Source organism: Ahaetulla prasina, chromosome 8 (genome assembly GCF_028640845.1).
Source record: "Ahaetulla prasina isolate Xishuangbanna chromosome 8, ASM2864084v1, whole genome shotgun sequence".
Classification (NCBI taxonomy): Eukaryota; Metazoa; Chordata; class Lepidosauria; order Squamata; family Colubridae; genus Ahaetulla; species Ahaetulla prasina.
Window position 1 is genome coordinate 80,839,699 of NC_080546.1, and position 17,043 is coordinate 80,856,741.

The window sequence follows — 17,043 nt, forward strand, 5'->3', positions numbered from 1 at the left end:
GAACTGTTGTAAGTCGAGGACCATCTGTACGTATGAATTGTACCTATAAATTGTACCCAAAGCCATAACAATACAGCCACATTTATTAGCCCACATAGATAGTCTTCACTTAATGGCCATCTGTTCATCAAAGTTACAACAGTGCTGAAAAATGTGACTTATGACTGGTCCTTGCATTTGAAACCATTGCGGCGTTCCCACAGTAGCATCTTATCAATGGGAGGGGAACATATAAATTTCATAAATAATAAATAAATTTGGGCATTAGGCAACCAGGACATCCTGCAGTCATTCGATTTCCAGCTGATCTCTGATAAGCAGAATCAATGAAAAAGCTGGAAGGAGGTTTGTAATATCAAATGATCTAAGTGCCAAAGCCCACTGCAACTACATAGGAAAAAAGGCTCTAAGAGTTGTAAACCTAATCTTGCGTAGCTTCTTTTCCAAAAACACTACACTACTAACCAGAGCATATAAAACATTTGCTAGACCAATTCTAGAATACAGCTCACCTGTCTGGAACCCTCACCACATTTCTGACATCAATACAATTGAACGTGTCCAGAAATATTTTACAAGAAGAGTTCTCCATTCCTCTGAATACAACAAAATACCTTATGCCACCAGACTTGAAATCCTAGGCTTAGAAAACTTGGAACTCTGTCGCCTTCGACAAGACCTAAGTTTAACTCATAGAATCATCTATTGTAATGTCCTTCCTGTTAAAGACTACTTCAGCTTTAATTGCAATAATACAAGAGATTTAGATAATACAATAGATTTAAATTTAATGTTAACCGCTTTAATCTAGATTGCAGAAAATATGACTTCTGTAACAGAATCATCAGTGCTTGGAACATTTTACCTGACTCTGTGGTCTCTTCTCAAAATCCCCAAAGCTTTAACCAAAAACTTTCTACTATTGACCTCACCCCATTCCTAAGAGGACCAGAAGGGGCGTGCATAACAGCACAAACATGCCTACCGTTCCTGTCCTATTGTTTTTCTTTTTTTCTTCTTATATATACATATGCTTATACTTCCTTATATTTCTTCATATATATGTTTATATACTATATAATCTTTTTGTGTGATGCTTATGTATATTGTTATGACAAAATAAATAAAATAATAAATAAAAAAATAAATTCACGGTCACGTGATGTCTCGCTTAACAAACACGGGCGATTCGTTTAACGATAACTGGGTCGTGGTGGGATTCAACCGGTGTAACAACCAGTTCGTTGTGTCCGCACTTGGCACTCGTGCCCGCAAAGCGAGCACGCGTGCCAAACATACGCTCTGTGCGTGTGAAGTGCATTTGAAAACAGCTCTAAAACTTGCCTTCTACTGCAGCCCCCGTGAGTAAAACAGCTGAGGTGTGGCAATGCGTTCTGCTGCACCTATCAGCTGGGCTTCAAACAAACGAAATATAGATCGATATAGCGCAGGGGTGGACGAGTGGGCCCAGCTGATCGTCGGAGCGAACTGGCTCGCTCTCAGCTGATTGTTGGAGCTACCGGTTCACCTGAACAGGTCCAAACCGGCTGAATCCCACCCAGGGGTGAAATTTAAAAATTTTCCCTACCAGTTCTATGGGCGTGGCTTAATTGGTGGGCGTGGCTTGGTGGTCAGGTAACTGAATGGGCATGGCCAATAATAATAAATAATAAAAATAATAAAGTATACAAAACTTGGGGCCTTGCGGTCTACTTTTAAAAATAGAGGCACCGTCTACTAATTTTGTCATTTTGTCAAAGAATGCGATAAGATTAGTCTGGCATGATCTGTTTTGACAAACCCATGTTGGCTTTTGGTTATTACTTTGTTTGCTTCTAGGTGTTCGGTGATTCGTTGCTTGATTATCTTTTCCAGAATCTTCCCGGTATTGAGGTCAGACTGATAGGTCTGTAGTTTCCTGGATCTGTTTTTTCCTTTTTGAAGATGGGAACTACATCAGCTCTTTTCCAGTCCTCTGGCAGCTCCCTGTGCTCCAGGATCTTTGAAAGATATAGTTCAGTGGTTCTGAGATCACGTCTGCCAGTTCCTTCAGAACCTTGGGGTGTAATCCATCCGGTCCTGGTGATTTGAACTCGTCTAGGGTAGACAGGTGTTCACTTACCATTTTCTTCCCTATTTTAACTTGTGTTTCTAATCTGTTTTTGTAGTGCTGTTTTGATAGGTTGGATTGTTTTTCCTTTTGTGTAAAGACAGATGCAAAATATGAGTTAAGTAGATCTGCTTTCTCCCTGTTGCTTGTCATCTTCTTGCCACTTTCTCCCAGCAATGGGCCAATTGTTTCCTTGACTTTTTTCTTGTTTTTAACATGTTGGAAGAAGCTTTTTATTATTTTTACTTTTGTCGCTAGCCTTTGTTCATTGTGAGCCTTAGCTTTCCTCACTTCATCTTTACAGGCTCGGGCTGTTGCTGATATTCTGCCTTAGTTATTTGCCCCTCTTTCCACTTTTTATATTTGTCCTTTTGTCTTTCAATTTGTCAGATAGTTCTTTATGCATCCATGCTGGTTTCTTTTGTGATCTACTATTTTCTTCTTCATTGGTATTGTGTTAGACTGTGCTTTTATAATCTCACTTTTCAAAATTTCCCAAGCTTCTTGAGTTGTTTTCCCCTGATTCTCATCCATTGAATCCTTCTCAAGATCTCTCTAAGTTTATTGAAATTAGCTCTCTTAAAGTCCAAGACTCTAGTTTGACTTTGTTCTACTACTTGTATTTGTAATGTTGAATTCCAATATTGTGGTCACTTGCCCCAAGGTTCCTGTAGCTTCAACACCTTCTATCATTTCATCTCTGTTAGTGAGAATTAAGTCCAATATGGCTGACCCCTTGTCGCCTTCTCTATTTTTGGGAAACAAAGTTGTCTGCTAGGTTTGTTAGGAACCTGTTGGATCTTCCACTTGGTGCAGAGTTTGTTTCCCAGTTGATGTCAGGGTAGTTAAAATCCCCCATTACTACTGTGATGTGCTTCCTACATACCTTAGTTAGCTGACTAGCAAAAAGTTCATCTACTTCCTCTGTTTGGTTGGGTGGCCTATAGTATAGACCTATGGCAATATCGTTTTTCACCCCTTTTATATTGACCCAAATACATTCAAGATGATTTTCATCATTGTTGTGCTCTATTTCTGTAGAGATGTAGTTATTTCTTATATATAGTGCAACTCCACCTCCTCTTTTATTTGGTCTATTTCTTTTAAATAATTTATATCCCTCTAGTTGTATGTTCCATTTGTCAGTTTCATCCCACCAAGTTTCCGTAATGGCAACAATATCATATCTACCCTCATTTAACTCATATACTATATAATCTTTTTGTGTGATGCTTATGTATATTGTTATGACAAAATAAATAAAATAATAAATAAAAAAATAAATTCACGGTCACGTGATGTCTCGCTTAACAAACACGGGCGATTCGTTTAACGATAACTGGGTCGTGGTGGGATTCAACCGGTGTAACAACCAGTTCGTTGTGTCCGCACTTGGCACTCATGCCCGCAAAGCGAGCACGCGTGCCAAACATACGCTCTGTGCGTGTGAAGTGCATTTGAAAACAGCTCTAAAACTTGCCTTCTACTGCAGCCCCCGTGAGTAAAACAGCTGAGGTGTGGCAATGCGTTCTGCTGCACCTATCAGCTGGGCTTCAAACAAACGAAATATAGATCGATATAGCGCAGGGGTGGACGAGTGGGCCCAGCTGATCGTCGGAGCGAACTGGCTCGCTCTCAGCTGATTGTTGGAGCTACCGGTTCACCTGAACAGGTCCAAACCGGCTGAATCCCACCCAGGGGTGAAATTTAAAAATTTTCCCTACCAGTTCTATGGGCGTGGCTTAATTGGTGGGCGTGGCTTGGTGGTCAGGTAACTGAATGGGCATGGCCAATAATAATAAATAATAAAAATAATAAAGTATACAAAACTTGGGAGCGCACCGGTCTACTTTTAAAAATAGAGGCACCGGTCTACTAATTGCCTTTTTTGGGGAACGCACCGGTCTACCTTCTTTAAAAATAGAGGCATCGGTCTACTGATTGCCTTTTTTGGGAGTTCACCGGTCTACCTTCTTTAAAAATAGAGGCACCGGTCTACTAGCCGCCTATAGTGCTGATCAGCTGTAGTGAGGCCCTTTGAAGCGCCGTGGCAGTCATTTAAGGCTGTTTGCAGCTATATCACCACCGAGAGCTTCAGGGACAGAGAATAGGAACAGCGAGGTGTGGGTGGTGGTGGGGGCAGGGATTTTTGCTACCGGTTCTCCGAACTACCCACCCCCAGCGCTACCGGATCATGCGATCCGGTCCAAACCGGGAGTATTTCACCCCTGATCCCACCCCTGCTCACTGAACAACCACATTGCTTAACAACAATTTTTTGGGGTCACTATTGTGCCTGTAAGTTGAATACTAGCTGTAATGCTTACCGGTATTTTTTTTTAAAAAATTATATAGTCACCCACCATATGAAACATAATCAGTAAAATCCCAGATAAAACAAATTTTTAAAAGAAGCAAAATTCTTCAAGCAATATAGAAACTCCCAATGTCCCCAGTTGCAACAGATCTCCACATATTAAATATTTTTTCTGGGCAAACATGGATTATTTTGTTTTAGCTTAGCCTTTGCAATAAGCACAGTCGCTAAGGAATAAAAACATACATAATGAGTTAATATCTGATATGTTGTCCTATCTGGAACTCTCCCAGTAAACAGGGTTGTAAATAAATATCTAAGGAGCAAGTCTTTCTCTGTTCCAATTAATAAATTAGGAGTTTGGTGGCTCGCGTGTTAGGATGGTGGCTTGACAAAAAGCAAGCTCATGTTCAAGTTCCAAGTACTGTTGTGAGGGATTGGGTGAGTTCCCATCGCTCCAGCTCCTTAATGGGGACATGAAATGAGCCCCCAATTGGTTGTCTGCCAGGCAACGGTGATGCCACCTGCTAATCCTTTCAATCTGGAAACGCCAAGGTGCTTCCATCACAAGTGTGACGAAATTGGTAAATTTTATTTTTAAAAAGGTTACAATGACATGGTAAGGATTCCAATAAGTAGTTTTGTTTCCAATTGGGAGAGTTTTATATATACAGAAAATTCAAAACCATTAAGCTTCTAATTTTCTTTTTCCCCCCTTTCATGAAACAGGCAGGAAACTGTTCTTCTATGAGAAGTGTGACAAGCCTGCACGACTGGTTCACACATACCATTTGTAGCTTATTTAATAAACCTATATTAAACACACCTGGCTCAGCATGCTAAGAGGATCCATCCAGGAATTACCGTATTTTTCGGAGTATAAGACGCACCGGAGTATAAGACGTACCTTAGTTTTTGGGGAGGAAAATAAGGGGGGGGGAATTCTGCCTACCAGGTATTCATCTGGCTAGTCCCAAGACATTAGTTTGTTTGCTGGTTTTGAGGTTGGGGCTGTGCTTCTAAAGCACAGCTGATTATTGGAGGGAGCAGCAATTAGAAAAGCAGGCTGTGCTTCTAAAGCACAGCTGATTATTGGAGGGAGCAGCAATTAGAAAAGCAGGCAAAGCAGGGAAGATCACTTCATTTGTGTTAGGGCAGAAAGACAGCTTCTAAAGCAGGGGTCTCCAACCTTGGTCCCTTTAAGACTTGTGGACTTCAACTCCCAGAGTTCCTCAGCCAGCTTTGGACTCTGGGAGTTGAAGTCCATAAGTCTTAAAGGGACCAAGGTTGGAGACCCCTGTTCTAAAGCACAGCTGATCCTTGGAGAGAGCTCCAGTGACGAAAGCAGGCAAAGCGCGGAAGGGGTAAAAGAAGGCAGCAGCTTTTCCTGGTACTCATTTTGGGCACCGCGCGGGGTTACATTCGGAATATAAGACGCATCCAAATATTCAGCCTCTTTTAGGAGGGAAAAAAGTATGTCTTATACTCTGAAAAATATGGTAATTTGGCTTATCTTCAGGACAGATATCTTGGTATTGATTATTTCCTTCTGAGGAAGTAATGAAAGGAACTAAAGTCAAGCCCTTCTGAATTTAATTTCACTCAATGTAACTACAAGTAGTTCTCGACTTACAACTGTTCATTTAGTGACCGTTACAATGGCCCTGAAAAAAAGTGACTTATGACCATTTTTCACAGTTAAGACCATTGTAGCATCCCCACCGTCACATGATCAAAATTCAGATGCTTGGGGATTGGTTCATCTGTATGATGGTTGCAGTTTTCCTGGGGTCATGTGATCACCTTTTGCAAACTTCTGTTGTGCCTCGCTCGTCCCCCTCGCCGCAGCCGGGCCCTTCTCATCTCCTGCCAGACACTGATAGTACAGGAGAATGTCCTGGCATGCCTCCAGCCCCCAGTCCTGGTACCATGCCCGGAGAAACTGAGCAAACAAACCTCCCTCCAATAGCATGTGCACCTGAAGCCAGCCACGAGCTGGGATTACCGGCAGCTGGGGACAAAATGATGCAGTGGACAGATCCTCGCTTCCGGAGAATGGAGAGGCGACGTCAGCAAAAGGAAGGGAGGGGCAGGCCTGGATAAGTGCTGAGTCATGGAGCCACACCCCATGGCCCATATAAAGGAACTGCTTTCTGGCATTCTCTGAGTCAGGCAAAGTCTAATCTGGATTGCTGAAGTCACACCTTGGATTCCTGCCTGCCCTGAGGACTCTGATAGGACTTTGGCAGAGCTGCAGAGGCACGCTTGATATGGACTTCCCCGACCCGGCCGTCAGAGGAGGAGTGGGACACGACAACTTCTGGCAAGCAAAGTCAATGGGGAAGCCAGAGTCACTTAACAACCGTGTTACTAACATAACAACTGTAATGATTCACTTAACAACTGTTGCAAGAAAGATCCTAAAATGGGGCAAAACTCACTTATCAAATATTTCACTTAGGAACATAAATGTTGGGCTCAATTGTGATTATAACTTGAGGACTACCTGCATTTAATAATTTTTTTAAAAAGTTGTTATTTTAAGCTTAAAATAAACATTAATAAAATTCAGCCTTTGCTATGGCAAGTGAAAAAAAGCCCTTTGTTTTCCAACTACGGTAGCTGGTGTTTCAAAACTAGGAATACAGAAACATTAATTTGGCCTAAATCATATCCTGGGAGTGAGACACAATGATGGGGGCAACCTGTTCACTCCAATGAAGCTGTAAATAACTATAATAATGAAAAAAATTCCAGAGCTATATTTTTTCCCTCATTAATCATGTTTTAAAGACCCTGTCCAATTCTGATTGCTTAAAAGAATGCACAACATAAAGGATGCGAAGGGAGGATATGAAGAAAAATATGTGGACTTTTTTTTAATTTCTAGGGAGGTGACACAGGAATGTCATTTCGGTATTGTTCTTCTGGATAAATAAGCAAGGTCAGAAACACCAAGAATGATGGATGAATCTTGATTTTCATCATTATGCGTGCTGGTAACTTATTTGAAAAACTTGTAGAAACATAGTATTTCCACCAAACCATGCTGAATTTATTTTATTTTATCCATTCCTTACATTTATACAGCAAACAGAATGTGACCCTGGGCAGCTAACAATAAAAAACAACAACCATAATACAAATCTAAAAACACTCCATAATAATAAAAAAAAATCAAGTATTAAAAGAAGACCAGAAGAGAACAACAACTCAATTCAGCCAACTCAACAAATCATTATTTCTCTGAGATCTCCAAGCTTCAGTGACTCTGATGTGCAATGCATGGGGCACTTACTCCCTCTTGAAGTCTGATTCATTTATAGCAGGGGTTTGTTGTTGTTGTTGTTAGTTGCGAAGTCGTGTCCGACCCATCACGACCCCATGGACAACATTCCTCCAGGTCTTCCTGTCCTCTACCATCCTCTGGAGTCCATTTAAGCTCATGCCTACTGCTTCAGTGACTCCATCCAGCCACCTCATTCTCTGTCGTCCCTTTCTTCTTTTGCCCTCAATCTTTCCCAGCATTAGGCTCTTCTCCAGTGAGTCCTTCCTTCTCATTAGGTGGCCAAAGTATTTCAGTTTCATCTTCAGGATCTGGCCTTCTAAAGAGCAGTCAGGGTTGATCTCCTCATAGCAGGGGTAGTCAACCTTTTTATACCTACCTAGACACTTTTGTGTCTCTGTTAGTAGTAAAATTTTCTAACCGCCCACCGGTTCCACAGTAATATGCCATGTATCATCGTCTGCGCATGCCTCTCGCGCATCGTGGATTGAGTTTGGGGAGGGTGGCGCCGTCTACCAGCTCTGCTTGTCTGTTACAGCTGGGTGGTGTGGGGGGAGATGCGCGAGCTATTCTGGGACGAGGCTCTTTTGTTTGCGATCGCACTACAGCGCCATTTAGTTTCACTTACGTAACGTGAACTAAACTTATGTGTGGGCGATACAAATAGTATTTTTTCAGAAATTTAAATTGTCACGGGGAATTTTATGAAAACCTAATGAAAATGTTTTTAAATAATGCTATGAATTTTTTTAAAAGAAGCAAAATTCTTCAAGCAATATAGAAACTCCCAATGCCCCCAACTGCAACAGATCTCCACATATTAAATATTTTTTCTGGGCAAACATGGATTATTTTGTTTTAGCTTAGCCTTTGCAATAAGCACAGTCGCTAAGGAATAAAAACATACATAATGAGTTAATATCTGATATGTTGTCCTATCTGGAACTCTCCCAGTAAACAGGGTTGTAAATAAATATCTAAGGAGCAAGTCTTTCTCTGTTCCAATTAATAAATTAGGAGTTTGTGTGTTAGGATGGTGGCTTGACAAAAAGCAAGCTCATGTTCAAGATCCAAGTACTGTTGTGAGGGATTGGGTGAGTTCCCATCCCTCCAGCTCCTTAATGAGGACATGAAATGAGCCCCCAATTGGTTGTCTGCCAGGCAACGGTGATGCCACCTGCTAATCCTTTCAATCTGGAAACGCCAAGGTGCTTCCATCACAAGTGTGACGAAATTGGTAAATTTTATTTTTAATTCAAAAGTTTTACAAAATTTTTCCCCTTTCCCCAACCCTTTCCCTTCACAAACCTCCCCCCCCCTGGCTTCCCGGAACAAACACAAGGTATAGTTAAAAATAAAACAAACATATGCTAAAAAAAATTTTTTTCCCAAAACTATTATACCAATTCTCCCTCTCTAGCTCTGACTTCCTCCTTACATAACCAAATCCTTCAAAAAATTAACAATAAACAATAATAAAATATATAAATCAGTAGAACAAATTAATCCTAAAATATTTAAAACCAGCTAAAACGTAAAAATCCAATCCAATTCAGAGAATATCTCCCTTATAGCTTCTATAACCATATAACCATATAATTCTTTCGGGGACACAAATATTTTTGTCTATTAATATTTTAAAAAAACCTTGTTTCAAAAATAATACTATTGTCTCTTGCCATTTTTTTTGGTGCATTAATCTCTGTCTTTCCTTCGTTGCTCCTTTTAAAAAGTCAATCACAATATTTCCTAGTAATTCCTTATGTCCAGAAATCCAAAAATTACTGCCGTATATTCCATCAGTCCAAAAAGAGAACTCTTGGGAAACATTAAGCTTGTGAGTCTTTTCCATTTGAGGGACAATCTCCTGTAGCACAAATTCAGGCAGCTCATCCAAACTATTTAAAGAAAACTTCTTTAGATCACCTTGTTTCTTCACGATCAAATCTTCATATTTATCCACTTTTATTTGTCCTCCATTCCATTTTCCGAATAATTGCACTGGTTAATTTGCTCCAAACTCTCATCCAAAACGCCCCATTTTTATCAATTTGTATTTTGAATAATTAAATACATTCTTTCTGTGTAGTCCTGTATAACGTCAAACCCATTCTTCTGAAAGAACCTCCATAACAAAATTCAGATGCGTGGGGATTGGTTCATCTGTATGATGGTTGCAGTTTCCCTGGGGTCATGTGATCACCTTTTGCAAACTTCTGTTGTGCCTCGCTCGTCCCCCTCGCCGCAGCCGGGCCCTTCTCATCTCCTGCCAGACACTGATAGTACAGGAGAATGTCCTGGCATGCCTCCAGCCCCCAGTCCTGGTACCATGCCCGGAGAAACTGAGCAAACAAACCTCCCTCCAATAGCATGTGCGCCTGAAGCCAGCCACGAGCTGGGATTACCGGCAGCTGGGGACAAAATGATGCAGTGGACAGATCCTCGCTTCCGGAGAATGGAGAGGCGACGTCAGGAAAAGGAAGGGAGGGGCAGGCCTGGATAAGTGCTGAGTCATGGAGCCACACCCCATGGCCCATATAAAGGAACTGCTTTCTGGCATTCTCTGAGTCAGGCAAAGTCTAATCTGGATTGCTGAAGTCACACCTTGGATTCCTGCCTGCCCTGAGGACTCTGATAGGACTTTGGCAGAGCTGCAGAGGCACGCTTGATACGGACTTCCCCGACCCGGCCGTCAGAGGAGGAGTGGGACACGACAACTTCTGGCATGCAAAGTCAATGGGGAAGCCAGAGTCACTTAACAACCGTGTTACTAACATAACAACTGTAATGATTCACTTAACAACTGTTGCAAGAAAGGTCCTAAAATGGGGCAAAACTCACTTATCAAATATTTCACTTAGGAACATAAATGTTGGGCTCAATTGTGATTATAACTTGAGGACTACCTGCATTTAATAATTTTTTTAAAAAGTTGTTATTTTAAGCTTAAAATAAATATTAATAAAATTCAGCCTTTGCTGTGGCAAGTGAAAAAAAGCCCTTTGTTTTCCAACTACGGTAGCTGGTGTTTCAAAACTAGGAATACAGAAACATTAATTTGGCCTAAATCATATCCTGGGAGTGAGACACAATGATGGGGGCAACCTGTTCACTCCAATGAAGCTGTAAATAACTATAATAATGAAAAAAATTCCAGAGCTATATTTTTTCCCTCATTAATCATGTTTTAAAGACCCTGTCCAATTCTGATTGCTTAAAAGAATGCACAACATAAAGGATGCGAAGGGAGGATATGAAGAAAAATATGTGGACTTTTTTTTTATTTCTAGGGAGGTGACACAGGAATGTCATTTCGGTATTGTTCTTCTGGATAAATAAGCAAGGTCAGAAACACCAAGAATGATGGATGAATCTTGATTTTCATCATTATGCGTGCTGGTAACTTATTTGAAAAACTTGTAGAAACATAGTATTTCCACCAAACCATGCTGAATTTATTTTATTTTATCCATTCCTTACATTTATACAGCAAACAGAATGTGACCCTGGGCAGCTAACAATAAAAAACAACAACCATAAAACAAATCTAAAAACACTCCATAATAATAAAAAAAATCAAGTATTAAAAGAAGACCAGAAGAGAACAACAACTCAATTCAGCCAACTCAACAAATCATTATTTCTCTGAGATCTCCAAGCTTCAGTGGCTCTGATGTGCAATGCATGGGGCACTTACTCCCTCTTGAAGTCTGATTCATTTATAGCAGGGGTTTGTTGTTGTTGTTGTTAGTTGCGAAGTCATGTCCGACCCATCACGACCCCATGGACAACATTCCTCCAGGCCTTCCTGTCCTCTACCATCCTCTGGAGTCCATTTAAACTCATGCCTACTGCTTCAGTGATTCCATCCAGCCACCTCATTCTCTGTCGTCCCCTTCTTCTTTTGCCCTCAATCTTTCCCAGCATTAGGCTCTTCTCCAGTGAGTCCTTCCTTCTCATTAAGTGGCCAAAATATTTGAGTTTCATCTTCAGGATCTGGCCTTCTAAAGAGCAGTCAGGGTTGATCTCCTCATAGCAGGGGTAGTCAACCTTTTTATACCTACCTAGATACTTTTGTGTCTCTGTTAGTAGTAAAATTTTCTAACCGTCCACCGGTTCCACAGTAATGCGCCGTGTCTGTGCATGCCTCTCGCGCATCGTGGATTGGGTTTGGGGAGGGGGCGCCGTCTACCAGCTCTGCTTATCTGTTACAGCTGGGTGGTGTGGTGGGAGATGCGCGAGCTCTTCTGGGATGAGGCTCTTTTGCTTGCAGTCGCACTATAGCGCCATTTAGTTTCACTTACCTAACGTAAACTAAACTTATGCGCGGGCGATACAAATAGTATATTTTCAGAAATTTAATTTGTCACAGGGAATTTTATGAAAACCTAATGAAAATGTTTTTAAATAATACTATGAAAATTTTTTAAAAAAGGAAAGTGCTTCAGTATCGGACAAAACCCCTACCACCCACTATGAAAGCTGGAAAGCCCACTAGTGGGTGGTAGGGACCAGGTTGACTACCACTGATTTATAGCTTGTTTTATTAATTAAATTCTCTGAGAGTTTATAACTAGCGGATGGGAATACAGGTAGTTTTCGACTGACAACCACAATTGAGGCCCAAATTTCTGTAGCTAAGCCAGGCAGTCGTTGAGTTTTGCCCTATTTTACTACCTTTTTGCTACAGTCGTTAAGTGAATCACTGCAGTTTTTATGTTAGTAACACAGTTGTGAAGTGAATCTGGATTCCCCATTGACTTGGCTTGCCAGAATGTGGCAAAAGGCGATCCCATGACCTCGGGACGCTGCAGCCATCATAAATACAAGCAAATTGCCAAACATCCCAATTTTGGTCAGATAATTGCGGGGATGTTGCAATAGTCACTGTGGAAAAGGGTCATTTTTTTTTCAGTGCTGTTGTAACTTCAGCCACTAAAGGTTGTAAACCAAGGACTACCTGTCGTAATGTATCAGTGATCCTTTACGGTGGGTAGGGTATCCACAGGAGGGGTCAATAGGTCAAAATGGCAAATGTGAAGCCCCAATCTGTTGATACTGTTGACCTCCCATGGGTGTTGTGACCCAGGCCCAAGTAGGTAGTAGGAAACTCAGAAAAAACAAACAAAAGTTATTCGAACAGCTGAGAATTACTTCATTCTCAGCGTAGTTCAACTAAACTAAATTCCTCCCAACACAAATTCCTCAGTTCTATCGCAAATCTTGGTCCAATTAGGCAAACTGCCAAAGGCATTTCTTGGCAAACGTTCAGAAGACACCGATACAAAAATAAATGCAAGAAGACGAAGCTACTAACGTTGTTTTCCGGCAAAGCCCAAACGCCATTGCTGGTCTGTTTTAAGCCTTCTGGGAGGGGTCAATCATCTCTTTTCCCTACTCCCGAGTTCTCCTCTGCTTGAGCTGCTCTTGCCTTCTGGCGGCTCTTCTCATGCATGCGTTAGAAACAGGCTCCTCCTGTTCCTCTGCCTCACTACTATCAGTCTCTGGAGGCTCCGAAGTCCACACCTCACTCCCCGATGGCCCTGGCCCCAGCTCTGCCTCCGATGCACAGCCCTCATCCAGGCCTTCCCCAGCCTCCAGGGCTGGCCCACACTCTTCTTCAGCCTCATCGCTGTTCAACTCCATTGCCAGCTCCACAGGCTGCTGGTGGGCAACAACAATGGATGCCCCCTTGAAGGGGAGTGTACAATAGCAATAGCACTTAGACTTATATACCGCTTTATAGTGCTTTATAGCCCTCTCTAAGCGGTTTACAGAGTCAGCATATTGCCCCCAACAATCTGGGTCCCCATTTTACCGACCTCGGAAGGATGGAAGGCTAAGCCAACCTTGAGCCTGGTGAGATTCGATCTGCCAAACTTCTGGCATCCGGTGATCAGCAGAAGTAGCTTGCGGTACCACACTCTAACCACTACACCACAAAGATATTAATATTTATAATATGTGGGTATGTGAGTATGAAAGGAATGTGGCTCTAGTCCTCTCCACCTTGGATTCTGCCCACCAACTGCTGGTATTTCTATCTTGCTGTTACAAGAAAACAGAAGAAATCCACCATTGAAGTAAATGTACAAATGTTTTCTAATTCAGTGAATGGCATTTTTAAAATTAATCTTCATTAATTTATAGCACGCTTCTTTTAAGAGAGGAACAAGGACAGAAACATTCTATTGAATGTTTTCTCATCTCTTCTTTTAAAATATATGATGTTAGCGTCATCTCTAAAAGCAACGCATCTGTGAAAAAGATTTTATCATCTGAAGATACAGAACACAAGCTCTCAAATTTTTCAAATGAGGCTTTGGGCTTTTAAAATAGCTTCAGTGTCATGCAAGGACATGAAGGAGATGTTAATACAATCAAATGTGGTTTCTCTTAGACACAAAAAAATTTATCCTAGTGATTTTTTTTATCGTTCCATTTATTTTATTGAGGATACTTTAGCAAAAATGCATTGACTGAACCACAAAATATTTACATATTTACCCTCCTTTAAAATCCAGTTCATATACAAAAAGAATTTCTTACGGGTGCCAGGATTTTGTGTTCCTCTACATTAAGCTTTGGCTAAGTTCATGCAATATAGCCATCATACTAGTTTTGCTTATCTGTGGTTTATTGAATAAATTACAATTGACAGTGACTCACTCATAATAACCATAATGGCACTGAGCTAACCTAATATGAAACATATTATGATTTGGCACAATAGGTGAATCAAGTGATAACAGTATTGTGATTGGTTTGAGTTATATAATGGAAGAGCCCAGTGGTGAAATCCAAATTTCTTTTACTACTGGTTCTGTGGGCATGGCTTGGTGGGTGTGCCTTGAAGATGAGCAATGAAGATGATTAGGGGATTGGAGGCTAAAACATATGAAGGTTATAGGAATTTGGGCATGGCTAGTCTAGTGAGAAGGACTAGGGGAGACATGATAGAAGTGTTCCAATATTTGAGGGTCTGCCACAGAGTGGAGGGGGGAGATCAATCTAATTTCCAAAGCACGTGAAGGCCAGACAAGGAATAATGGATGGGAACTGAACAAGGAGAGATTTAACCTAGAAATAAGGATGAATTTTTTGACAGTGAGAACAATCATCCAATGGAACAGAAGTTGCCTTCAGAAGTTGTGGGAGCTTCATCACTGGAAGCTTTCAAAAAGAGATTGGATTGCCAGCTGTCAGAAATGGTGTAGAGCAATGTTGGCGAACCTATGGCATGCGTGCCGGAAGTGGTACACGAAACCGTCCCGTGCCGAATGCGCGGCCTCGCTGGCTCCTTGTCGCATTCCTGCGCTCAAACGTGCGCCGGCTAGCTGGCCATTGCACACATGATGCCGACGGACCCCGGAAGTGCGGCAGTCCATCGCGCATGCGCGAGCCGGCACCCAACCTTCTGGGTTGGCATCGCGGGCATGCGCGATGGATTGCCGCCCTTCCGGGGTTGCCGGCACCACGTGCGCAACGGCTAGCTGGCCGGTGTGTGTTTGAGCACAGGAACGCAACAAGGAACCGGCGAGGTTACGCATTCAGCACGGGATGGTTTCGCATGCTATTTCCAGCACGTGGGCCGGCACATGAGAACATGAAAGGTTCGCCAACAATGGTGTAGGGTCTCCTGCTTGAGCAGGAGATTGGACTAGATGCCCTACAAGGTCCCTTCCAACTGTGTTATTCGATTCTATTCTAAACCAGTTCCACCTTCAAGTCAAACTCAATTCATGAAAACTTCCATGAGGTGTGTTTGTCATCATGTTGTTGTGACTCCAGCCCCCGAACCTGGCCCCATGCCCGACAGTGACTCCGAGAGTGAGGGGGAAGGGCCAGTAAGGCTTACCTCGGGAGCACTGATTCCTTTGGCCCGGCTCCAGGAGCCAGAACCAGGCCAGTTGGTGGACGTAATGAGGCCGTCATCCCTTGATTCCTCCCTTCCCCAGGCTAAGCCTTCAGACCCAGCTGATAATAATCAAGCTTGGATCGACCCGCGCTTCAGAAGATTAGAATAGCGGCGTCATCAAAGGATATACCCACAGGATATATAAGGAGCTTTGGGACTGCTCTCACTCCACGGAAAGCAAAAGTTAGCTGAACCATTTCAAAAAGAGCTGAGAGTCTTGCTCCGTGAGTCACTTGTTTGAACTTTGGCAGGCAGCTGCGATTTCTCTGCCAGGACTGATAAGAGCCATGAATCCACTGGCTGAAGGCCAGCTCGTTACTCCAAAGTGGAGAAGGAGACAGAACACATGTGGAAAAGGTTTGCCATTGCTTTTTTCCTAAATGTCTTTTAATTTCCCATTCTTTCCTCCAGGCCTGGATTTTCCCCATCCAAGTACTACTTAATATCGATCTGTTTAGCTTCTGAAATGTCCCAGATCTCAAGAACTGCCAGCCAACAGTGCTTTCTTTTGATGTCCCAGATTTAACCTCATGTGAATTTCAGTATTTGATTCAAACCTCGAGTACTGATATGATAAATGATATCTGACTGGCATTTAGTTTTGACTATGAATTAGACGTATTTCAGTTTGTATCTTTAACAAATTAGAAAGACCAGGTTTTGTGCATCTCTTGCTTCACTTTTCATAACACCCCCCCCCAACAAGTTATTTGCTTGTTTTAGCAAATAATTGCTGGATGAACTATTGCCTGTTTCTTTCTACTAGCTTGCTAAACATTTCCCATTACTTTTCCTCCCCGAAAAAATATTTAATTTTCCATAAAAATACATCACATCACAGTTTTACTCCGGCTAAAAGCACTTTTAAAAAAAAAAGAGAGAGAGAAAGACTTACATCTTTTCCATTTTTCCCCTTGTGGAGAGAAGCAGACCTTGGTGGTATTGTTACTTTTAGTGTTGTTATGGAAATGGGAACAGGCAAGGAACTCTGGCCAAGAAGAATTGACCATTGCAAGGACTGGTTCACATCCTTTCTTTGCAGCTTCACAAAACGATCTACAAGGCAGAAGTCCATGACTACAAAGGAAAAGGAAATGAAAGGTTATTTTTCTTTTTTGGTACCTACGTTTGTTTTAACATCTAAAAATTTATTTTTATTTATTTTATTTATTTATTTATTAAATTTTTATACCGCCCTTCTCCCGAAGGACTCAGCCAGCGATAAAACAAAATATATACAATTAAATTAATATTTAAATATATATACAATTAAAACAACATTTAAAACAAAGAAAATTATAAAGGCCGATAAATTAAAATTTAGATTTTAAAATTTTAAAATATTAATAAACCCCAAATTTAAAATTCTACATTATTATGCCAGTCCCGCTTGAATAAATAGGTGTGTTTTA

At 41.5% G+C, this 17,043-nt stretch overlaps 1 protein-coding gene across 2 annotated transcripts in view; it reads right to left on the reverse strand.

The window, feature by feature from the left end:
• CORIN (corin, serine peptidase) overlaps positions 1 to 17,043 on the reverse strand; it is a 149,301-nt gene that overhangs the window by 81,010 nt on the left and 51,248 nt on the right. For both annotated transcript variants that reach the window (XM_058193328.1, XM_058193327.1), the window contains exon 5: positions 16,527 to 16,708. In XM_058193328.1, coding sequence (XP_058049311.1) covers positions 16,527 to 16,708 — 182 coding nt within the window. The remainder of the gene's footprint in view (positions 1 to 16,526; positions 16,709 to 17,043) is intronic.